The sequence below is a fragment of the Trichoderma ghanense genome (genome assembly GCF_004382785.1).
Source record: "Trichoderma ghanense strain CCMA-1212 chromosome Unknown scaffold_14, whole genome shotgun sequence".
NCBI lineage: Eukaryota > Fungi > Ascomycota > Sordariomycetes > Hypocreales > Hypocreaceae > Trichoderma > Trichoderma ghanense.
The window spans coordinates 397,873-414,300 of record NW_027395677.1 but is presented as its reverse complement, the minus strand read 5'-3'; the positions used below and the strand labels follow the sequence as shown (position 1 = coordinate 414,300).

Below are 16,428 nucleotides of genomic sequence, written 5' to 3'. Positions count from 1 at the left end.
GGAAACACTCTTCTCTCTTGTTTGTCGCTTCAAACCACATACTTGTTCACGGGCCAGTTCGCAGTTGGATGTACAAAGCATATAACTACCTACCTTTCCCTTCACAATACGCATACGATGCCTCACCAATAGCCAGATACGAAACAAACCTAGCATGTTTCCTCTTCACAGCACGCAGGCACGGGTCATTCAGTTAAAAAAAATGAAAATACAGACACAAAATCAAAACTAGCTAGGAAATTACGACAAACAAGCCTAGACATACCGTCGCGTGTTGAGACGTCAAGCACACGACTAAAATACAACAGTTGCTGATTCAACCCTCCTCCAGCCATCCATTTGCTCCAGTCAAATTCGAATCCGCAGTCCGCTGCTCCATCCAGACAGGCAACCAGGGGGGGCGCCATCCGAAGGCATGGCGAGTGGAAAAGACGGAGACGCAGGGTATTTTCGGCCATATCTTGCCCGACATAGATTTCAAAGGAAAGCGTAAGTGTGACGATCGTAGGAAATGAATAATGAGTGACTTTTCGCACGGCGGCCCCAACCCTCCCAACAACTGCACCAGAGGCAGGGGAACAACCCAGCACTGCTTGCAACCTCTCCTCCCCAGAGCGTTTGCCCTGTCCGATCCTTGAAGACTCATGGGACGCCAACAGGTGAGGGTGGTGATCAGAATGCCACCGAGAGGAGGTGCCCAGCTGTACTTGGCCGCGACCACCATACCAAGTCAAGATTTGAAATGCTCCATAGTCCTGCACTTCTCCATGCTGCATGACCAGTTATCATAACAAAGTTCTTTTCCTTGCCCACCCTTCCGGAAGACAAAGCTTTTCTTGGCGGCGATTATACGAGTTTATGATTAAAATAAAGTGACGAGAAGGAGGCGACAAAAAGGAAACAAAGAATCGAAAAGGGGAAAAGGAAAGGCGTCGAGCAGATATTGTATGGACATCATGGATATTCTGGTATGGATCGTGCGGGTGGCGATTCGCAACTCGGGGGCGATCGGGGCGGGACCACTGGCCGTCGTTTATCGCAGTGAGAATCCCTTTCGCTTGCCCTCCTTCTCTATCGGCCGCCCGCTCTCGATGCGTTGCTTCTTGTCCTCGAGCTCCAGGCGCTGGCGGTCGAGCTGCTCCTTCATCTCCCGGTGGCGTGCGTAGAGCTCTTCCTCTGACTGCTTGAGCTTGCTCTCCTTCTCCGCCACCTTCTGCTGGAAGACCATCTTCATCTCGGCCTCCATCTTGGCGAGCTTCTGCTCGTGCAGGGCGCGCTCCTCCTCCTGCTTGACGGCGGGGTTGACCTCCTTGAAGACACTAGGATCTTGCGAAACACCCATGGCCAGCAGCTTGTCGGTTCTGTAGTTCTCGTACAGGTTGTTGTTGGTGTGCTCCTTGAGCTCCTCCATGTGCGTGCGGATGAGCATCTGGCGGAGCTTGACAAAGTCGCAGTGCTCCTCGTTGTCGACCTCGATGATACCCCAGGGGTACTCACGTCCGCGGACCTTGCGGCCGTCGGCAGTCTTGATCTCGTTCGTGGCGCCAACAACGGCGAAGGGAACCTTGGACATGATTTCGTTGTTCTCGGCAATCGTCTCCTCGTCGTCGAGCTCATATCGGGGGCCCTCGAAAATCTGGATGCCGTGGTACTTGATGTCGGCCAAGATCTGGTGTTCAGGTCAGCAACGCCAATTCGTTACAGAGACATGCGGAAAGGAGACGCTTCACTTACTCGTGCCTTGAAGGCGACAATCTCCTCGTCCGTCAGGGTGTCGGACTTGGCAATGACGGGAATCAAGTTGACCTTGGTGTGGAGGCGGCGCATAACCTCAATGTCGAGAGGCTTGAGAGAGTGGCCCGTGGGCTGGATGAAGAAGACACAGGCGTGAATTCGGTTGTCGACAATGTTCACTCGGTTGACCTTGTTCTCGGCATCCAGGTAGGCGTCGAAACGCTGCTCAATGTTGTCGACAATGGGTCGCCACGACTCATCGTTGTTAACGAAGTCGCCAAAGCCGGGGGTGTCGACAACGGTCAGGCGCAGACGGACGCCGGCCTCCTCGATATCGGCGCTGATGGACTGGATGGTGACAGTCTTGGGGATGATGTCGAGGCTGGGCGCCTTGCGCTCCTTGGGAGGGTACAGGGAGGTGTTGAACAGAGTGTTGACCAGGGTCGACTTGCCCAGACCAGACTCGCCAACAACCATGACGTTGAAGTTGAAGCCCTTTCGCACACTCTTACGGTGCCACTGGTTGGGAAGGTTGGCGAATCCAACATAGCCGGTCAGCTTTCGTCGAACAATGTTTTTGTTGTCAGAAGCGGCCGCGCCTGTTGCGATCATGTTAGAATTGCAGCTAGCGGTAGGTAGACGCGTCAAAACATACCGGGAGCGGGCGAGGCGGCGCCCTGTGGTGAATCGGCACCGTTGGAAGCTATTCAGGCCAAACGTTAGCTGCTAGGCATCAAATGCTGTACGATGTAAAACCAAAGTGTATGGCAACGTGGCAGGAGGGCTAAGCGCTGGCTTCTGACTGGAGAACTCAGTTTCTTGGCTCTCAACCGTGTTTGGCGGATTGGTGTTCCAAGAACATGATCTCGTCGACCGGTCAGAGCTCAGGACTTCGCCGTCCGACACCACGGCCGATTCCACGGGACCCGAGTACAGCTCTTCGAAAGACATGGGACTCCACGGTCCAAGTTTGGGCGGCTCTTCGACCTCCAGCATGCTGCGATAGCGACGAATGGCGGCAGGAACAAAGGCAGGCACCGAGAACTGGGCAGTGGGGGTTTGCCCGTCCGGCAGGCTGCTGAGCCGCTTCGTCGCTTGGGCCTGGGCTGCAACCTGCTCCAGGGCAACCATTGCTGGCGTCAGGGCAGTCTTGTCCAGCTGGAGGCTGCGAGCCCGCGCCTTGACGTGGTGGACCAGATCGAACGTCATGTCGAATTGCAAAAGTCGGATATAAGGAATTTGTACTTGTAGCAACGGAAATGTTGTTTGCCCAAAAAAGCGACCCAAGAAACAGTAGATGGCGGGAGAGCAACGAATGTGGTTACGGGAGGGAAAACGCGAAAGACTGGTTGTGCGTGGGAAGAAGAAGAGAGGATAGGAGGCGTCCGTGTTTTGTGTTGCTGAGGCCCGCCGCCGTGGTGAAGCGCCTCGTGGCACGCCCAGAATGCCTCCTGCCCCCTCCTCGCGTCGTGGAAACTGGCGACGCAGGGCCATGCAGAGCTTCAGAAGAGAGGATTGTCTTACCCATATCGATGTATAAGGAGCGGCCGAACGAAGGTTAATAAAGAATGGTAAGAAGGCTGGAGATTCTGCGCGATTGGTTAGCTATGATGGCCGTCTCGGGGAGGAGAGCGAGCAGGAGAGGAGAAGAGGAGTGCAGCCAAACGGCCAGGAGCCACGAGTCGAGAGAGCAGCTTCGTTTGGCCCTCAGGGCACATGGCAACTGGCGCGCGCAGCAGGTGGAAGCGGGCGGACGCAGCTGGCAGCAGGCAGAGGGACGCTCCTCCGCCGGTTTTCTGCTCCGGCAAACGCCCTGAAGGCATCATCCCGACTCGGACTCGGACAGCCAAAACAGCGGGAGATGACCTACCAAAGGAGAAAATGCGCTGCGACCCTAGGAGATAACGACGCGTGTCAATGGGTTCGAAGAAAGGGGATCAAGAGGCAGAAACGACCGCGATGAAGAGAAGGGCAAATGTCAAAGGCGCTCAACCAGCCGGAGAGGAAGTAGCAATGACGGAGGAAGTGAAGAAGTGAAGTGAAGTGAAGTGCAAATGAGGCCAGTTGAGGACGAGCAGGAGGAAGATAATTTCGGGGGTGATGACGGGGAGGAATTTGTGCTGGGCAAGGCCTCTCTGGCTCTGGCCAGCGTTGCTGGCAGCGCCGTTCCAGGGGGGCGATGCTCCACCGCGGGCGGTACCCGGTACCTGAGGGGCCGCTGTGGCCGTCACTGGCCGCGGCTGTCACTCGTACTGCGCGCTGCCATTTCGTTCTGGGCACCTGGAGCGCTGCGCCGGGCAGCTTCCAGCGGGGGACATTAGCGCTCGACCGCTAGCAGCTGGTTGCTCGCTTCAATCTGGCGCGGTCAATCTGGCAAAAGGGGGTGCATGAGCGGGCTATGCCGCAGCGGGACTAGCGCGGCCAGGGGATCAATGGCCTGGTGCGCTGGTCATTTAGCAGAGGAGCTTCACGACAGGGCCCTGGCTCGCCGTTGGCCGCCGCTGATTGGCCACAGCCGTTGATTTCCCACGAGCCACAGAACACCCGCGCTGTGGCGCCGTAACGGATCGGGCTTGGCCCAGGTACCGGGTACTTTTCTGAAGTAGACGCGGTGCTGAGGACATGGAGCTTCACCGGGGTGAATCCGACATTGAGAGCGCGTCAGACTGTTGACGAATTGAACTTGAATGAAGCAGCAGGTGCAGGTTGGCTACGGATCGAGGTCTAGGCCGGTTACAGGTGCGGCATCGGACGCGCTGGTCACGGCAAATTTGGCTCGTCTCGGAATGTCGAGTCCAATCTCAAGGGTCGCATGACGGAGGGCTTGGGTACTATTATCTCGCTGAGACGACACGACAGGACACGACAGGCATGGCATGGCATGGCACGGGTACTGGTACAAGCTGGCTTGGTAGCACTCGCTGAACATGACTTAAATTTCAGGAGCTCCAGACAAGCTTCTCTCCAGATTGCTTCGCACTCTCGCTACTCCTCGCTCCTGTAGTCGTATCACCGCACTGCCGACCATCTGCGCAGTACAAGTACATGTGCTTGCTGTACCTGTACGAACACTCGTGTCGGCTTCGTGCCCAAACTGCTCTACCTATTAATAGGTAGGCTGGCTGGCGAGGAGCTCATCTTCATTTGCCGCAGCTGGTGAGATTGCTTTCTGTTTGCATCGCTCCCTCCAGGGACTCGACTCGACACAGCACGACACGACACGACACGACACGCTGCAACGGGTAGCAACAGCTGCAGTTGTACAAACACCGGAAGATTTTTTGCCAGCGGATCTACGCTCCGAGGAGCTGAGGCAATTCAATCCCCGAGTGCTCGTGCAGGCTGAGACAAATCTCAAGTCTCCCTGCTTGGTGAATGCACTTGACTGCGTCGGCGCTGGAGAAGGTAACGGAGAGCAGATACAGCGTCCTCAGAGCGTCGCTGCCGGCGTGACTGGATGGATGCTCTGAGAAAAACAATGCTGCTGTGAAACATTCTGACAATCAAAGCGGCTCGCTGGCAAGGTCGGTCGCTGCCTGCATCCTTGTCGAGGCTAATATCCGACACGGTGCCTAGTAAGACGGAGGGGCAGGACATTGCCTATTTTAGGATTGTAGGGTAAATCATCTCGTCAGCTGCGGAAGGGATCCCAGAAGAAAAGCTGGGGATTGTCAAGCATTGTGTTGATATTCTGCAATCCATAGTTGAAGGTTTCTGTAGGGTCTATGTATATGTGGCTAACGGGAGCCCACTCAAGCACCCATCTCCAGAGTGGCTTCACAGCTGCTTGAACCACGGACACACACAAACAGATGGCATCAACAGCGACAACAAAGTCCGTTCAGCCAGTGATCAAGCCCATGCCCTATGTATACATGCAGATAAGCAAACATATGGCCGACGTAGCAGTACATACATGACTCCTGCAGCAATACGATATCCAACACGAACATCATCAGCCACTGACCATCGAGCTCCCTCGACCCTCGACTCCTGTCTCTTGTCGCGAGACACACATGATCGACACGCAAGATTAGAGCTGTCTGGGAACTGCCCCACACGACGGACAATGTCATTCACCCCCACATGTCGATGGCCGAGAGAAGATTCTGGGCATTCAATGGGTTGAGGAGAAGCCGCGAGGACATACAACTACTCTCCGTCTCTCTGCCTCTGCCTCGGTCTCTTGCCTTTCTTCGCCGAGGTATATACTACAGATTAGCCTTACTCTACGAGCAGTGTGATATCAAGCAAAAGCGACCACAGATAGATGAACCTTTGACCTCCCCTTTTCACAGAGACCACCGGAGCATTTCTAGACATGACCGCCGCCCGCCATGACTGGCCAGCGTTCGCCCGTCGTATCTGCAGCCAGACGTCAGCCAGACCAACCACCGGAAAATGATGCGTTAGCCCGACCTGTTGCTTCACCCCCCGTCCAGTCCACTGCAGGTTGCGCTTTTACACACATGCCTCTCGCCAATTCGTACGGCACTCCGAATGCATGTATGGAACCTTTCGCCGGTGGGTCTGATCAGGGTGTCCACAACTTGAAGCATGACGATAGCCGAGTCTGTCTGTCTGCCCTCTCCCCAGCTTCTCCAGATCTGCTCCGAGTGATCCTCGCCGTGATAACGAGGCCTCGACGGGGCTTGCCATGCGTAGCTATGTAACTGGTGAGTGTCAGATATCATGTAGTCTATCAAAGTCTATGCGGGCCAGGATTCTTCTTGCCACTCAGCCCTATCTACATGTACCGAAGCCGGTTTCAGAGGTGTGTTTTATGGTCTATATATACGATCTGAATCACCCATGAGGGGGCCATAAAGTAGGCCGGCGAGATATAGTACAGATGCCATGCTCTCCCAGAAGCCCAATGCATTTCCGTTTTCCTTTTCCGTACCCGTGGGTCTCAAACTAAGCCGATGACAGCGCAGCTTGTTGGCTGGCAAAGAATTTCTTCGACTCATAACACCTCTCGCTCTTACACGCGGGACACCGGAGACCCATCTGCAGCGAGCACGCCTTGCCGGAGCCGAGATGTGACTTTGCGAGGTCGGCGAGCGCCTGGATGAAGACGGGGCTGCCGTTTAAGCTGTCCACACGCTTGACAGTATCTGCGTGACCGCTCTCGCCAATGACTTCAATGTCCAGTTCGTATAATGTTTCGATGTGATCTGATGTGAAAGCAATGGGGATGAGAACGAGGTCCTTCTGACCCTTTGCAATGTAGTTCTCCACCGTATCAGACGTCTGGGGCCCAAGCCAAGCCTTTGGTCCGACCTGCGACTGCCAGCATAACCTATAAGGGTTGGAGAACTTGAGTCGCTCCATCACGGCCTGGACGGTGGCGGCAACTTCGCCGGGATACGGGTCGCCTGTTTGGTGATTAGCTCGCAATGTCCACAATAGCAAGATGCCAGTGGGATATCATACCTCTGTTGACCACGTCCATGGGCAAGCTGTGCGCCGAAAAGAGGAGAACGGCATTGCGCCTCCGCTCCTCCGGATACTCAGCCAGCTTTGCCTCGATGTTCTGCGCAAAAGCCTCTACGAGGCCGGGATGCGTGGGCCATCGGTCAATGACACTCCACGTAATGGTGCCATTGCCGGTTTCCGACGCCGTCTTGCCCTCCAGCCTCTGCCGCCATTTCCACAGCTCGTTTAGGCTGCTGCCGGTTGTGGAACAAGAGTACTGCGGGTACTGGGTGAATGCGACTGCTCTGCCTCCCTTTCCGTTTCCGAAGCCATCCGCCAACAGCTTGTGATACATCTCCTCGGTCAATGGGTTGGCGTAGCGAAAGGCGACGTATGGCTTGTGCGGCGCCGTCTCGGGACTGATCTTGTCCAGAATCTTGCACATCTCCTCGCTCTGGTATTCCGACCATTTTCGAATGGGGGAGCCGCCTCCGATGGCGTCGTATTGCTTCTGGATCTTTGGCGTTCGTCGCGCGGATATCAATGGGCCCAGGTACGACTGGAGCCTGCCCAAGGGAATCAGGTCACCGTCGGCCTTTTATGCTCAGCCCACCTTGCGATTAGCACAACGAATATGAGGCAGAGTAATAATGTTGAACATACAAAGAGCCGACTCAAGAAATCGCCGACCTCGTTGAGCGTTGACGGCCCGCCCATGTTGAGAAAGACCATGGCGGTTGGACCCTTGGAGCCCGTCGCATCTTGCGTCACAGGATGGACGGGCGTCGCCAGGTGTCTGGCATGGCTGGCAAGCTGCGACAGCGCAAGAGGCGACGCTGCGCTCCGTGAGAGTCCCCTGGAAAACTGCTGTGTGGTGAGCCGTAACGCCATGGTGAGATGCCGAGTTCGGGAGGATTAGAGAGAGAAAATGCCGAGCATTGCGGGCAGCCAAAGGCAAACAAGTACCCGTCGACGCTGTCAGACACCGATGCGCCGAGATCACTGAGGCAAGCTCCGAGAGTGGCAATCGAGCACGGAGGTGACGGCGTGATAGGGAGGTACTTTTTGTCTCCGGCAGAATTCACACATGGGAAGGCTTGGCGGGAGGTACCTCGCTATCGGACCCTGATCAAGCGTCGGCCAATAAGGCTGTTCGCAATCGTGATGAGCTGCACGTGACTTCGCGGATCCCTGTCGCATTCTGCCTAGGCTCGTCGCGTTTGCGGGAGCTTGGCGGCGCATCCACTCAAAGAGATGCTGAGCTGAGCGGCTGCCTGGCACTTGGTTCTCTTCTTTCAAGTGAATGAACGCTGAAATCATCACTGACTTTTCATCATAAAATAAGGGGGAAAGAAGTCAAGCTTCACATATTGTCAGAAATAATGGCGGATACACAAAAGGATTGGAGGAGAGACGAGGAAGAGGACGATGAGGCAGAGCAAGAGCTCGATGAGGCTGTAAGTCGCCGCGAGTCGCATCTGACCTGACAAGCTCCATCTGACACCCATTTTCCCATATAGAGCCTCAAGACGCAGAAAGATGCAGTGCTTCTGGCCATTGAAGTCAGTCCGTCCATGCTTGAGCCTCCGCCCGTCTCCAGCTCCAGGAAAGCTGATCGGGACAGCCCCGTTCAAGCTGCGCTGAAATGCGCCCGCCATCTGATGGAGCAGCGCATCATCTCCAACCCCAAAGACATGATGGGGATCCTCCTCTTTGGAACCGAAAAGACCAAGTTTAGGGATGACAATGGCCGCAGTGGGCTCGGGTACCCGAATTGCTACCTGTTCATGGACCTGGACATTCCGGCAGCTGAGGACGTCAAGGCGTTGAAGGCGCTGACAGAGGACGAAGACGAAGATGAAGTGCTGAAGCCAGCCACCACCGATACAGTCTCCATGTCCAACGTGCTGTTTTGCGCCAACCAGATATTCACCACAAAGGCAGCCAACTTTGGTAGTCGCCGACTCTTCATTGTAACGGACAACGATGACCCGCACGCGTCGGACAAGGCGGCGAGGTCCGCTGCTGCTGTTCGAGCAAAGGACTTGTACGATTTGGGCATTACGATTGACTTGTTCCCAATTACCACGGGAGACTCCAAGTTTGATCTCGCCAAGTTTTACGATGTAGGCTATATATAATCAATCTCGTCCGCGATAACATGGCTAATAACGACCAAGGACATTGTCTATCGCGACCCGAATGTCGAGGCCAATCGCACCGAAGTGCGAACCTCCAGATCGGGCGATGGATTATCTCTTCTCAACTCGCTCATTTCAAACATCAATTCCAAGCAGACGCCGAAGCGGGCATTATTTCATCTGCCGTTCGAGATTGCGCCTGGGTTGAAGATAACCGTTAAGGGCTACAACATTGTGCATCGGCAAACGCCGGCGAGAACGTGCTACGTCTGGCTCGAGGGGGAAAAAGCTCAGATTGCGACGGGCGAAACGACAAGAGTCGCAGAGGACTCGGCCAGAACGGTCGAAAAACAAGAGATCAAGAAGGCCTACAAGTTCGGTGGTGAATACGTATACTTTACGCCCGAGGAGCAGAAGAAGCTCCGGGACTTTGGCGCGCCCACGATCCGGATCATCGGATTCAAGAAGCGCAGCATGATTCCTGTCTGGGCAAGTGTCAAGAAGTCGACGTTTCTCTTCCCGAGCGAAGAGGACTACATCGGATCGACCCGCGTGTTTTCAGCTCTTTGGCAGAAGCTGCTGAAGGATGACAAGATCGGCCTCGCTTGGTGCGTGCTTCGGTCCAACGCACAGCCCATGTTTGCGGCTCTGGTTCCCTCAAGAGAGCAGTCCGAAGACGGCACCGGGACACCATATCTACCAGCTGGCCTGTGGCTGTATCCTCTCCCCACCGCTGACGACCTGCGAGATATCAACGTCGAACGAAAACTTGACTGCTCGGAGGATCTAAAGACCAAAATGAGGGTCATTGTACAACAGCTCAACCTCCCCAAGGGCATATATAACCCACTGAAGTATCCGAATCCGGCTCTTCAGTGGCACTACAGGATCCTACAGACCCTCGCCTTGGAGGAGGAGATGCCGGAAGAGCCCGAAGACTTGACGGAGCCCAAGAACAAAGCAATTAGCAAGCGCGCCGGAGGTTACCTGGAGGAGTGGTCAGAGACATTGAAAGACGAGGCGGAGAGGGCCACTCGATCCAGATCCTTGAAACGAGAGCTTGAAGATGATGCCCCAGAGCGCCCCGCAAAGCAGAGAAAGGCAGCTGCAGAGCGGCCTAGCGGATCGACTTTCAGCATAGCGCAGCTCAGGGCAGCCATCGAGAGCGGAGGCATCTCGAAGATGACAGTCCCCCAGCTGAAGGATGTTGCCAGCACCAGGGGGCTCAGCACGAGTGGTAGGAAGGCTGATCTGGTGGAACGGATAGAGCAATGGGTTGAGGAGAACAGCTGAGGCGAACGAGTTTTGATGTTGTATGAGCGGACTGTGTGATTTAAGCTTCTTGTATCGACGCGGGCGAGAAATATCCTTTGCTTTTCATTTCGGACTCTATACCGCAGGGAATCGAAATTGACGACTGAATGATGCTGGCTTGAGGATTGTACTCCTTGCATTCACACATTCACTCTTATGACGACATGGAGGTCATCTTCGTTTCCGTCTTGGGAGGGGATGAATACCTAGGTACGTTGGTGGTTGATTGGTACTTTACAAGAATTCACCCCTGTGGCACTGTGCATTGTCCTCATTGCCTGACGAAGATGCTTTTCACAGCATTTCCAATATGAAATACCGTAGCAGGTCAGGAAAGAGATGTAGAACAAAATGCATCATGAAGCGGAAACAAATCCATGTACCAGCACGGCAGCTGTGCCAGCGATTACGCGAGGCGAGGGCGTGTACATGTACCTGACGCGTGGTAGCGCTGGGCGCACGCCCCCTCCGACTTGGGGCACCCCCGGCACTTTCTTCCAGGATCGCAATCCAGCATCACCACCAAATCCGCCATGGCTGCCAACGCCAACATATCCAGACTCTGACCGTTCGTGCACATATCCAAACCCGCCCTCGCCGCCATCGGATTGCCGTGCGTCGCTCTCGCCCCAGCAGCAGCTTCTCGACCCGGCCACGTACCTGCAGAGCGACCGCAGCGCGCAATCGCCCACGGCCTGGGGCAGACGGGCCATGGATTTCCTCTCCAGCTTCAACTTCCGCGACGAGGAACCGGCCAGGCTCGAGGGCCGACCGTGCGGCTCCGTCGAGGAGCTGCAGTCGCGGCTGCGGGATGCCTTTGACGGAAAGGTCAGCGAGACCCGGGCGGAGCGGGTTGCGACTCGGCTGGACCTCGCGGCGTCGGTCGAGATGACGATTGGGGCGGCGGTGGGGGACGGCGGCGGCCGAGGGCTGGAGGGGCTGAGCACCCTGGATCCGTCGCTGGGAGGAGGAGCGCCTGGAGCCGCGGACGGAGGGCAGGCCGGCCGCGTGGTGCTCGTGAGCGAGGCGCTGATGAACCAGCCGGCCGACAATCCAGTGCTGCAGCGGTCCATTGCCAACCAGCTCGTGGCGGGCGTCGGGCAGGTCGACGGGAGCGAGTGGGCGGTGCGCGAGATGTCGCGGGCGACTCGAGACTGGGTCTTTTCGTACGTGTGCAAGGGCTCGATGCAGCACTGGCAGCGACAGCACAAGAGCCAAGCCAAGCCGCTGGTTGCTGAATACTCACAGAGGGAGATTGACCCTCTGCTCGCAAGTGAGCATCTCTTTCTCTGCAACGGTCCTGGAGAGGCTGTGTCTCTTGACTGCGCTGCTAACGTAGCATACAGGTCGGCCTGCCTTTGACTGCCGGGGGTCACTCGTCATTTCCTTTTCTCGAAATACTAGGACCATTTCTATAGACTATGACCACATCCCGCTCCATCGCACAGTCTCTGAGCTCGCGGCCCTCTTCAAGCCCCCGCCCCCACGACGTCCCCTACCCAACCCAGAGAAGCAGCCCAAGCAGCCAAAGGCGCCCAAGACACCGAAGCAGCCAGGCTCGTCGAGGAAGAAGAAGGATGCTGCCGACAAGACGCCGGCCGGCGAGGGTGCCAGCAAGCCGAGGAAGCGGAAGCGGAAGACGGACGACGTCGGAGCTGCAGGAGAGCAGTCTCAGTCCCAGGGTGTTGCCGGCACTCAGGCGGGAGAGGATGGTAGCGCTGCTGACCAACAGCAGAATGGCCAAGCTGGTCAAGCGGCTGCCCAGAATTCGGCTGCAGGATTGCTCATCATCAACGTCTCGCCTGAGGAGGCGGAGCGACGACGAAACGTTGCCATGCTTATGCTCCAGGGCGCTGGCGTCGACCCAGATTCGCTCTCGCCAGAGCAGTTCAACATCTTTGCGAACCAGTCCCCGGAGCTGCAAAAGGAGTCGCTCAACATGCTCGTTAAGTATGGCGCAGAGCGTCTCCGAATTGTGCATCCTGGCAACAAGGAAGGTTCTGCTCCGCCTTCGGCCTCCAACACGTCCTCTACCCCTGCGACTCAGAGCAACATACAAGGGAGCTCGTCTGGCCCCGTCACTACGAATGAGCTGGTGCTACAGACGCAGTCTCCCACAAAGAGGAGCCGGAAGAAGAGTCAGGCTGCGAACAATAATGTCGAAGAAGAGAATGGGGATTCAACTACCAAGACGTCGAGACGCAAGGGGCCGAGCAAGTCGAGAACTGCCTGTGCTCAATGTAAACAGCGCAGAGTCAAGGTAAGCAACAGTCCATCGTCATTGAAAGTTAAAGTGTTGCTAACGGGATGTGCAGTGCCCGAGGGAATTGCCACTTTGTAGCGGTTGCCGTGAGACAGGTTTGATATGCGAATATGCGCCCCCTAAGCCAAAGAAGCAAAAATCCAGCGCCATCGTCACGACAGAGGACGAGCAAGACGAAAATGAAGAAGACGAAACGGGGGTTGACGAGCAGGAGGAGCCACATCTGGAAGACCAGCAGCTGCAGGAAGACGCAGAGGGCTATCCTGATCTGGCTGATGACTCTGTGACCCCCCAGTTGCCGATTGGAGATGGACTGGGAAGCAACATGGGCGATCCCGCGGCCGATTGGGAGCAGGGTCATGCTCCACCGAGCTTCTTCCATACCACGACCATGGGGGTATCCGAGGCCGACTCCTCGCAGCCTCCGCATCAGAGCACCAGCGTCCCGCTATCGAACATCATCCTGCCCACGGGACGCACGTACTATCCAACCATCTCAACGCCAGAGATACAAGACCAGACGTTGACGCAGCCAGTAACTCAGGAGCAGAGGAAAAAACCAGCCAAGGCCGCGACGAAAGCATCTGGGCGTAACGCGACGATGAGGACAGCTCTACCGACCGAAAGCCACAGCTCCTTGCACTCCACGGGGGGTTCAGAATGGACTGGCAGCGGCAATCCGGTCACGCAGGCGGCAGCCGTTGTAGCAGCAGTCGTGACGTCTATGCAGGATCAACCCCCCCGCGAGCCCACATATGGAATGGCAGACTCTAGCCGGAACAACGCCTGGCGTCCCGCGGCGATTCCCCAGACACTGGACAATGCGCAGCAACAGACGGTAGCTGGAGCATCACTTCAGCGGACCAAGACGGCATCGCCAATGAATGACAGGCCGCGCTCACGGACGGCCAAGCACCCGAAACAAGGCACGGTTCACAAGTCGCCTGCGACTGCGTACCAGAGCCCGAGCATGGCGGAGCAGCATCAACAGCCGCAACAGCCGCAACAGCCGCAGCCGCAACAGCAGCAGCAGCAGCAAAACGCCCACGGGTCAGGGCTGCAGGCGCCGAGCGGCATGGCTGGCTCGGGATCGTACAACAGCTACGACCGCTATTCCGGCTCTCGAGCAGCAGACGCGTCCTCGAACGATCGAATCACGTATGAGCCGTACTCGTACCAGCGAGACACGAATGGCACCACTTCCTACACCAGCTATAGCCACAACTCACACTCGACATCGACGACGACAACAACGGCTGCCACCATGTCCTCGGCGACAATGTCGTCTGCAGATCGCACGGGTTCGCAGGCGTACGGCTCCTACTCGAACCCCCTGTCTCGGAATAACACCTCGCACACCAGCCAGTCATCGCACGTGGGATCGAGGGTACCTGCGCAGGCCCAGGACTATGGCAACAAGAGCTCGGACCTGGCACGCGGCTCCCGACAGGCTTTTAACATGCGACCGGGCCAGAATTCGGTAAAGCAGGACCGTGGCTATTCTGCCTATCCATCACAGATACAGCAACAGCACACGCAGCAGCAGCACAGTCAGCAGCATACCCAGCATACCCAGAAGCACACGCAGCAAGCGAGCCAGCACCAGGCGTGGTATGGCTTCAACGGCCAGTCCGGGGCCCCCTTTGCGTCTACCGGCGGGCACGGATCAAATTACAGCTGGAACATGCCCGGTGATTCATAGCGTGGAGATGGCTGTTGGGAGTGAAACGGCGTAGGAAGTGTCTGCCGTTTTCTCTTCCCTTTGGCTAAGGGGGAGCGTTTTCTCGCATATATTTGTTCTTTTTTTTTTTTTTTTCCCCCGTTGGGGTGGAAGCAGTAAGGGGAAGCAGGGCCTGTGCGCCTGAAGGTGCTTTTTACTACCAGTCTGAGGGCGCAACGGATGACTTGCCTCTGAAGCAAATCTTTTCATCTTTCCCTCTCTGTCCGCTGGCATGGCCCAACGCTATCGCTCCTTGAGAGCTTGCATAGTTTGTCGGTCCACGGGAGGTTTCCAACGCCTTGTTTGCCCGCTTGCCTTTTTTTTTTTGCTCTTTCTTTTGTGTGGTGCAAAGGGGACGTCGAGCTTGATACCTATTTGTATGTATGTACATTCATGTCAGTCTAGGGAGGGCCGAGGCCATCGAGGATCACGATAGGAACGATAATGTTGCGAAATGCGAAACATGACATGGCCTTCACGATGAATGCCTTTCATCACTTTGGTTCCTCTGTTTGCAGTGCAGAACTCGCTTTGTCGTAATATTACTATGTTACTCGTGTGTGTGTAAGTCTAGCTGTGAATGAACATTTGACTTGTTGAAGCCATCGAGATAACGAGGATGCTCTCCCCCCCTTTCCAATATAAACGCAGACTGAAACAATGAAGCAATATCCGTGCCCCCCCTCCCCTTATCCTCTACCCCCCTATTCAAAACCGAGTTGAATCCTCATCCTCCTCTGCCACTCAATGCTTCTCCTCCGCAACAGGCTCCTCCACCGGCTCCCCATGATCAGCAAACTTGCTCATCTTCCTCAACTTGGCACCATAAAAGTACAGCAGCCAGATGCCAATGATCCCAATAACACTCAACCCGCCCAACAAACTGACTCCCCTGCCAACCCCCAAATTATGAAACAGCGGATGCGCAAAGAGCACGCTCCCACACGCAAGCGCACTCCTGAAGAAGTCGTTCGCGGCAAACAAACTCGCCGCATACCGTGGATAACTCAACGGGATGTACACGAAAATCGCCTGCATGACGATAAACACCGTAGCACCATAGATGGTGATGCCAATTGTCGGGACGATCCAGTGGATGGACGCGCGGGCCGTCCAGGCAAAGAGGAAGAGGCCGACGGTTGGGCCGACGGACGCGGGCAAGGCCGGTATGAGGCGGTCTTCTTGGACGGGCCAGCCAAACTTTTCGATGCGCGGGTTCATGTAGAAGTAGAGGTAGGCGGTGTAGATGACGATGCCGATGATGCAGGAGACGAGGATGCAGAGGAAGACGAGGCCGACTTCGCCGAGGTTCATGCCGTAGAAGACGGGGTAGACGAGGGGGAAGACTTCGAAGACTGTTGGGACACGTTAAGAGGCTTGTTTTGCTTATTGTTGTGAAATAGGGGGGGGGGAGGGAAAAAAAAAGGGGGGAGGAAAGACTAACATGAATAGTAAATGCCGTAAATAATGGCAGTATACACCTGCACAAACAGCACAGCCGGGTCCTTCATCGTAATCTCCATCGGCTTGATCAGGGCATCGAGCAAAATGTCCTTTGCGTGGAAATTGCGCTGGTCAATCTCGCTCTGGGACATGAAGCGCGCGTTGCCGGTGAGCCTGCGCAGGCGGCGGGCGCGGCGGAGGAGGATGTTTGCGCTGCTCGTCTCGGGGAGGAAGAGGAACATGGCGACGAAGACGGGGGCCGAGGCCCAGAGGGACTCGAAGAGGGACCAGCGCCAGGACTCGGCGGGGACGGCGAAGCCGCTGAGGAGGGGGCCGAGGGCGGCTGTTTATGATGATGAGAGAGGTCAGCTATATATATGAAAGGAGGGGGGGAG

The 16,428-nt window shown here is 56.1% G+C and overlaps 6 protein-coding genes across 6 annotated transcripts in view; 3 read left to right on the top strand and 3 right to left on the bottom strand.

Moving 5' to 3' along the window:
* Positions 1-1,033: 1,033 nt before the first annotated feature.
* CCMA1212_009020 (Cell division control protein 3) lies at positions 1,034-2,943 on the bottom strand (the record flags this gene model as incomplete). The annotated part of the gene is made up of 4 exons (XM_073706121.1): positions 1,034-1,669; positions 1,735-2,333; positions 2,390-2,437; positions 2,538-2,943. 4 exons carry the CDS (start codon positions 2,941-2,943, stop codon positions 1,034-1,036), a joined length of 1,689 nt encoding a protein of 562 aa, XP_073555368.1.
* An 845-nt stretch (positions 2,944-3,788) lies between these two features.
* CCMA1212_009019 (uncharacterized protein) lies at positions 3,789-5,204 on the top strand (the record flags this gene model as incomplete). Its single annotated transcript, XM_073706120.1, has 3 exons — positions 3,789-3,937; positions 4,474-4,630; positions 4,848-5,204. 3 exons carry the CDS (start codon positions 3,789-3,791, stop codon positions 5,202-5,204), a joined length of 663 nt encoding a protein of 220 aa, XP_073555441.1.
* A 1,447-nt stretch (positions 5,205-6,651) lies between these two features.
* CCMA1212_009018 (Ferrochelatase) lies at positions 6,652-8,043 on the bottom strand (the record flags this gene model as incomplete). Its single annotated transcript, XM_073706119.1, has 3 exons — positions 6,652-7,112; positions 7,171-7,747; positions 7,816-8,043. The coding sequence occupies 3 exons, from the start codon at positions 8,041-8,043 to the stop codon at positions 6,652-6,654; spliced, it is 1,266 nt and encodes a 421-aa protein (XP_073555440.1).
* A 486-nt stretch (positions 8,044-8,529) lies between these two features.
* On the top strand, positions 8,530-10,586 carry CCMA1212_009017 (uncharacterized protein; the record flags this gene model as incomplete). The annotated part of the gene is made up of 3 exons (XM_073706118.1): positions 8,530-8,609; positions 8,673-9,278; positions 9,333-10,586. The coding sequence occupies exons 1-3, from the start codon at positions 8,535-8,537 to the stop codon at positions 10,584-10,586; spliced, it is 1,935 nt and encodes a 644-aa protein (XP_073555445.1). The 5' UTR covers positions 8,530-8,534.
* Positions 10,587-10,958: 372 nt separating this feature from the next.
* On the top strand, positions 10,959-14,572 carry CCMA1212_009016 (uncharacterized protein; the record flags this gene model as incomplete). The annotated part of the gene is made up of 3 exons (XM_073706117.1): positions 10,959-11,880; positions 11,954-12,867; positions 12,923-14,572. The coding sequence occupies 3 exons, from the start codon at positions 10,959-10,961 to the stop codon at positions 14,570-14,572; spliced, it is 3,486 nt and encodes a 1,161-aa protein (XP_073555444.1).
* A 762-nt stretch (positions 14,573-15,334) lies between these two features.
* Positions 15,335-16,428, bottom strand: part of CCMA1212_009015 (Caffeine resistance protein 5) — a gene marked incomplete at both ends in the record, with an annotated part of 2,166 nt that continues 1,072 nt past the window's right edge. Inside the window, 2 exons of the mRNA XM_073706116.1 lie at positions 15,335-15,945; positions 16,035-16,376. Coding sequence (XP_073555443.1) covers positions 15,335-15,945; positions 16,035-16,376 — 953 coding nt within the window. The remainder of the gene's footprint in view (positions 15,946-16,034; positions 16,377-16,428) is intronic.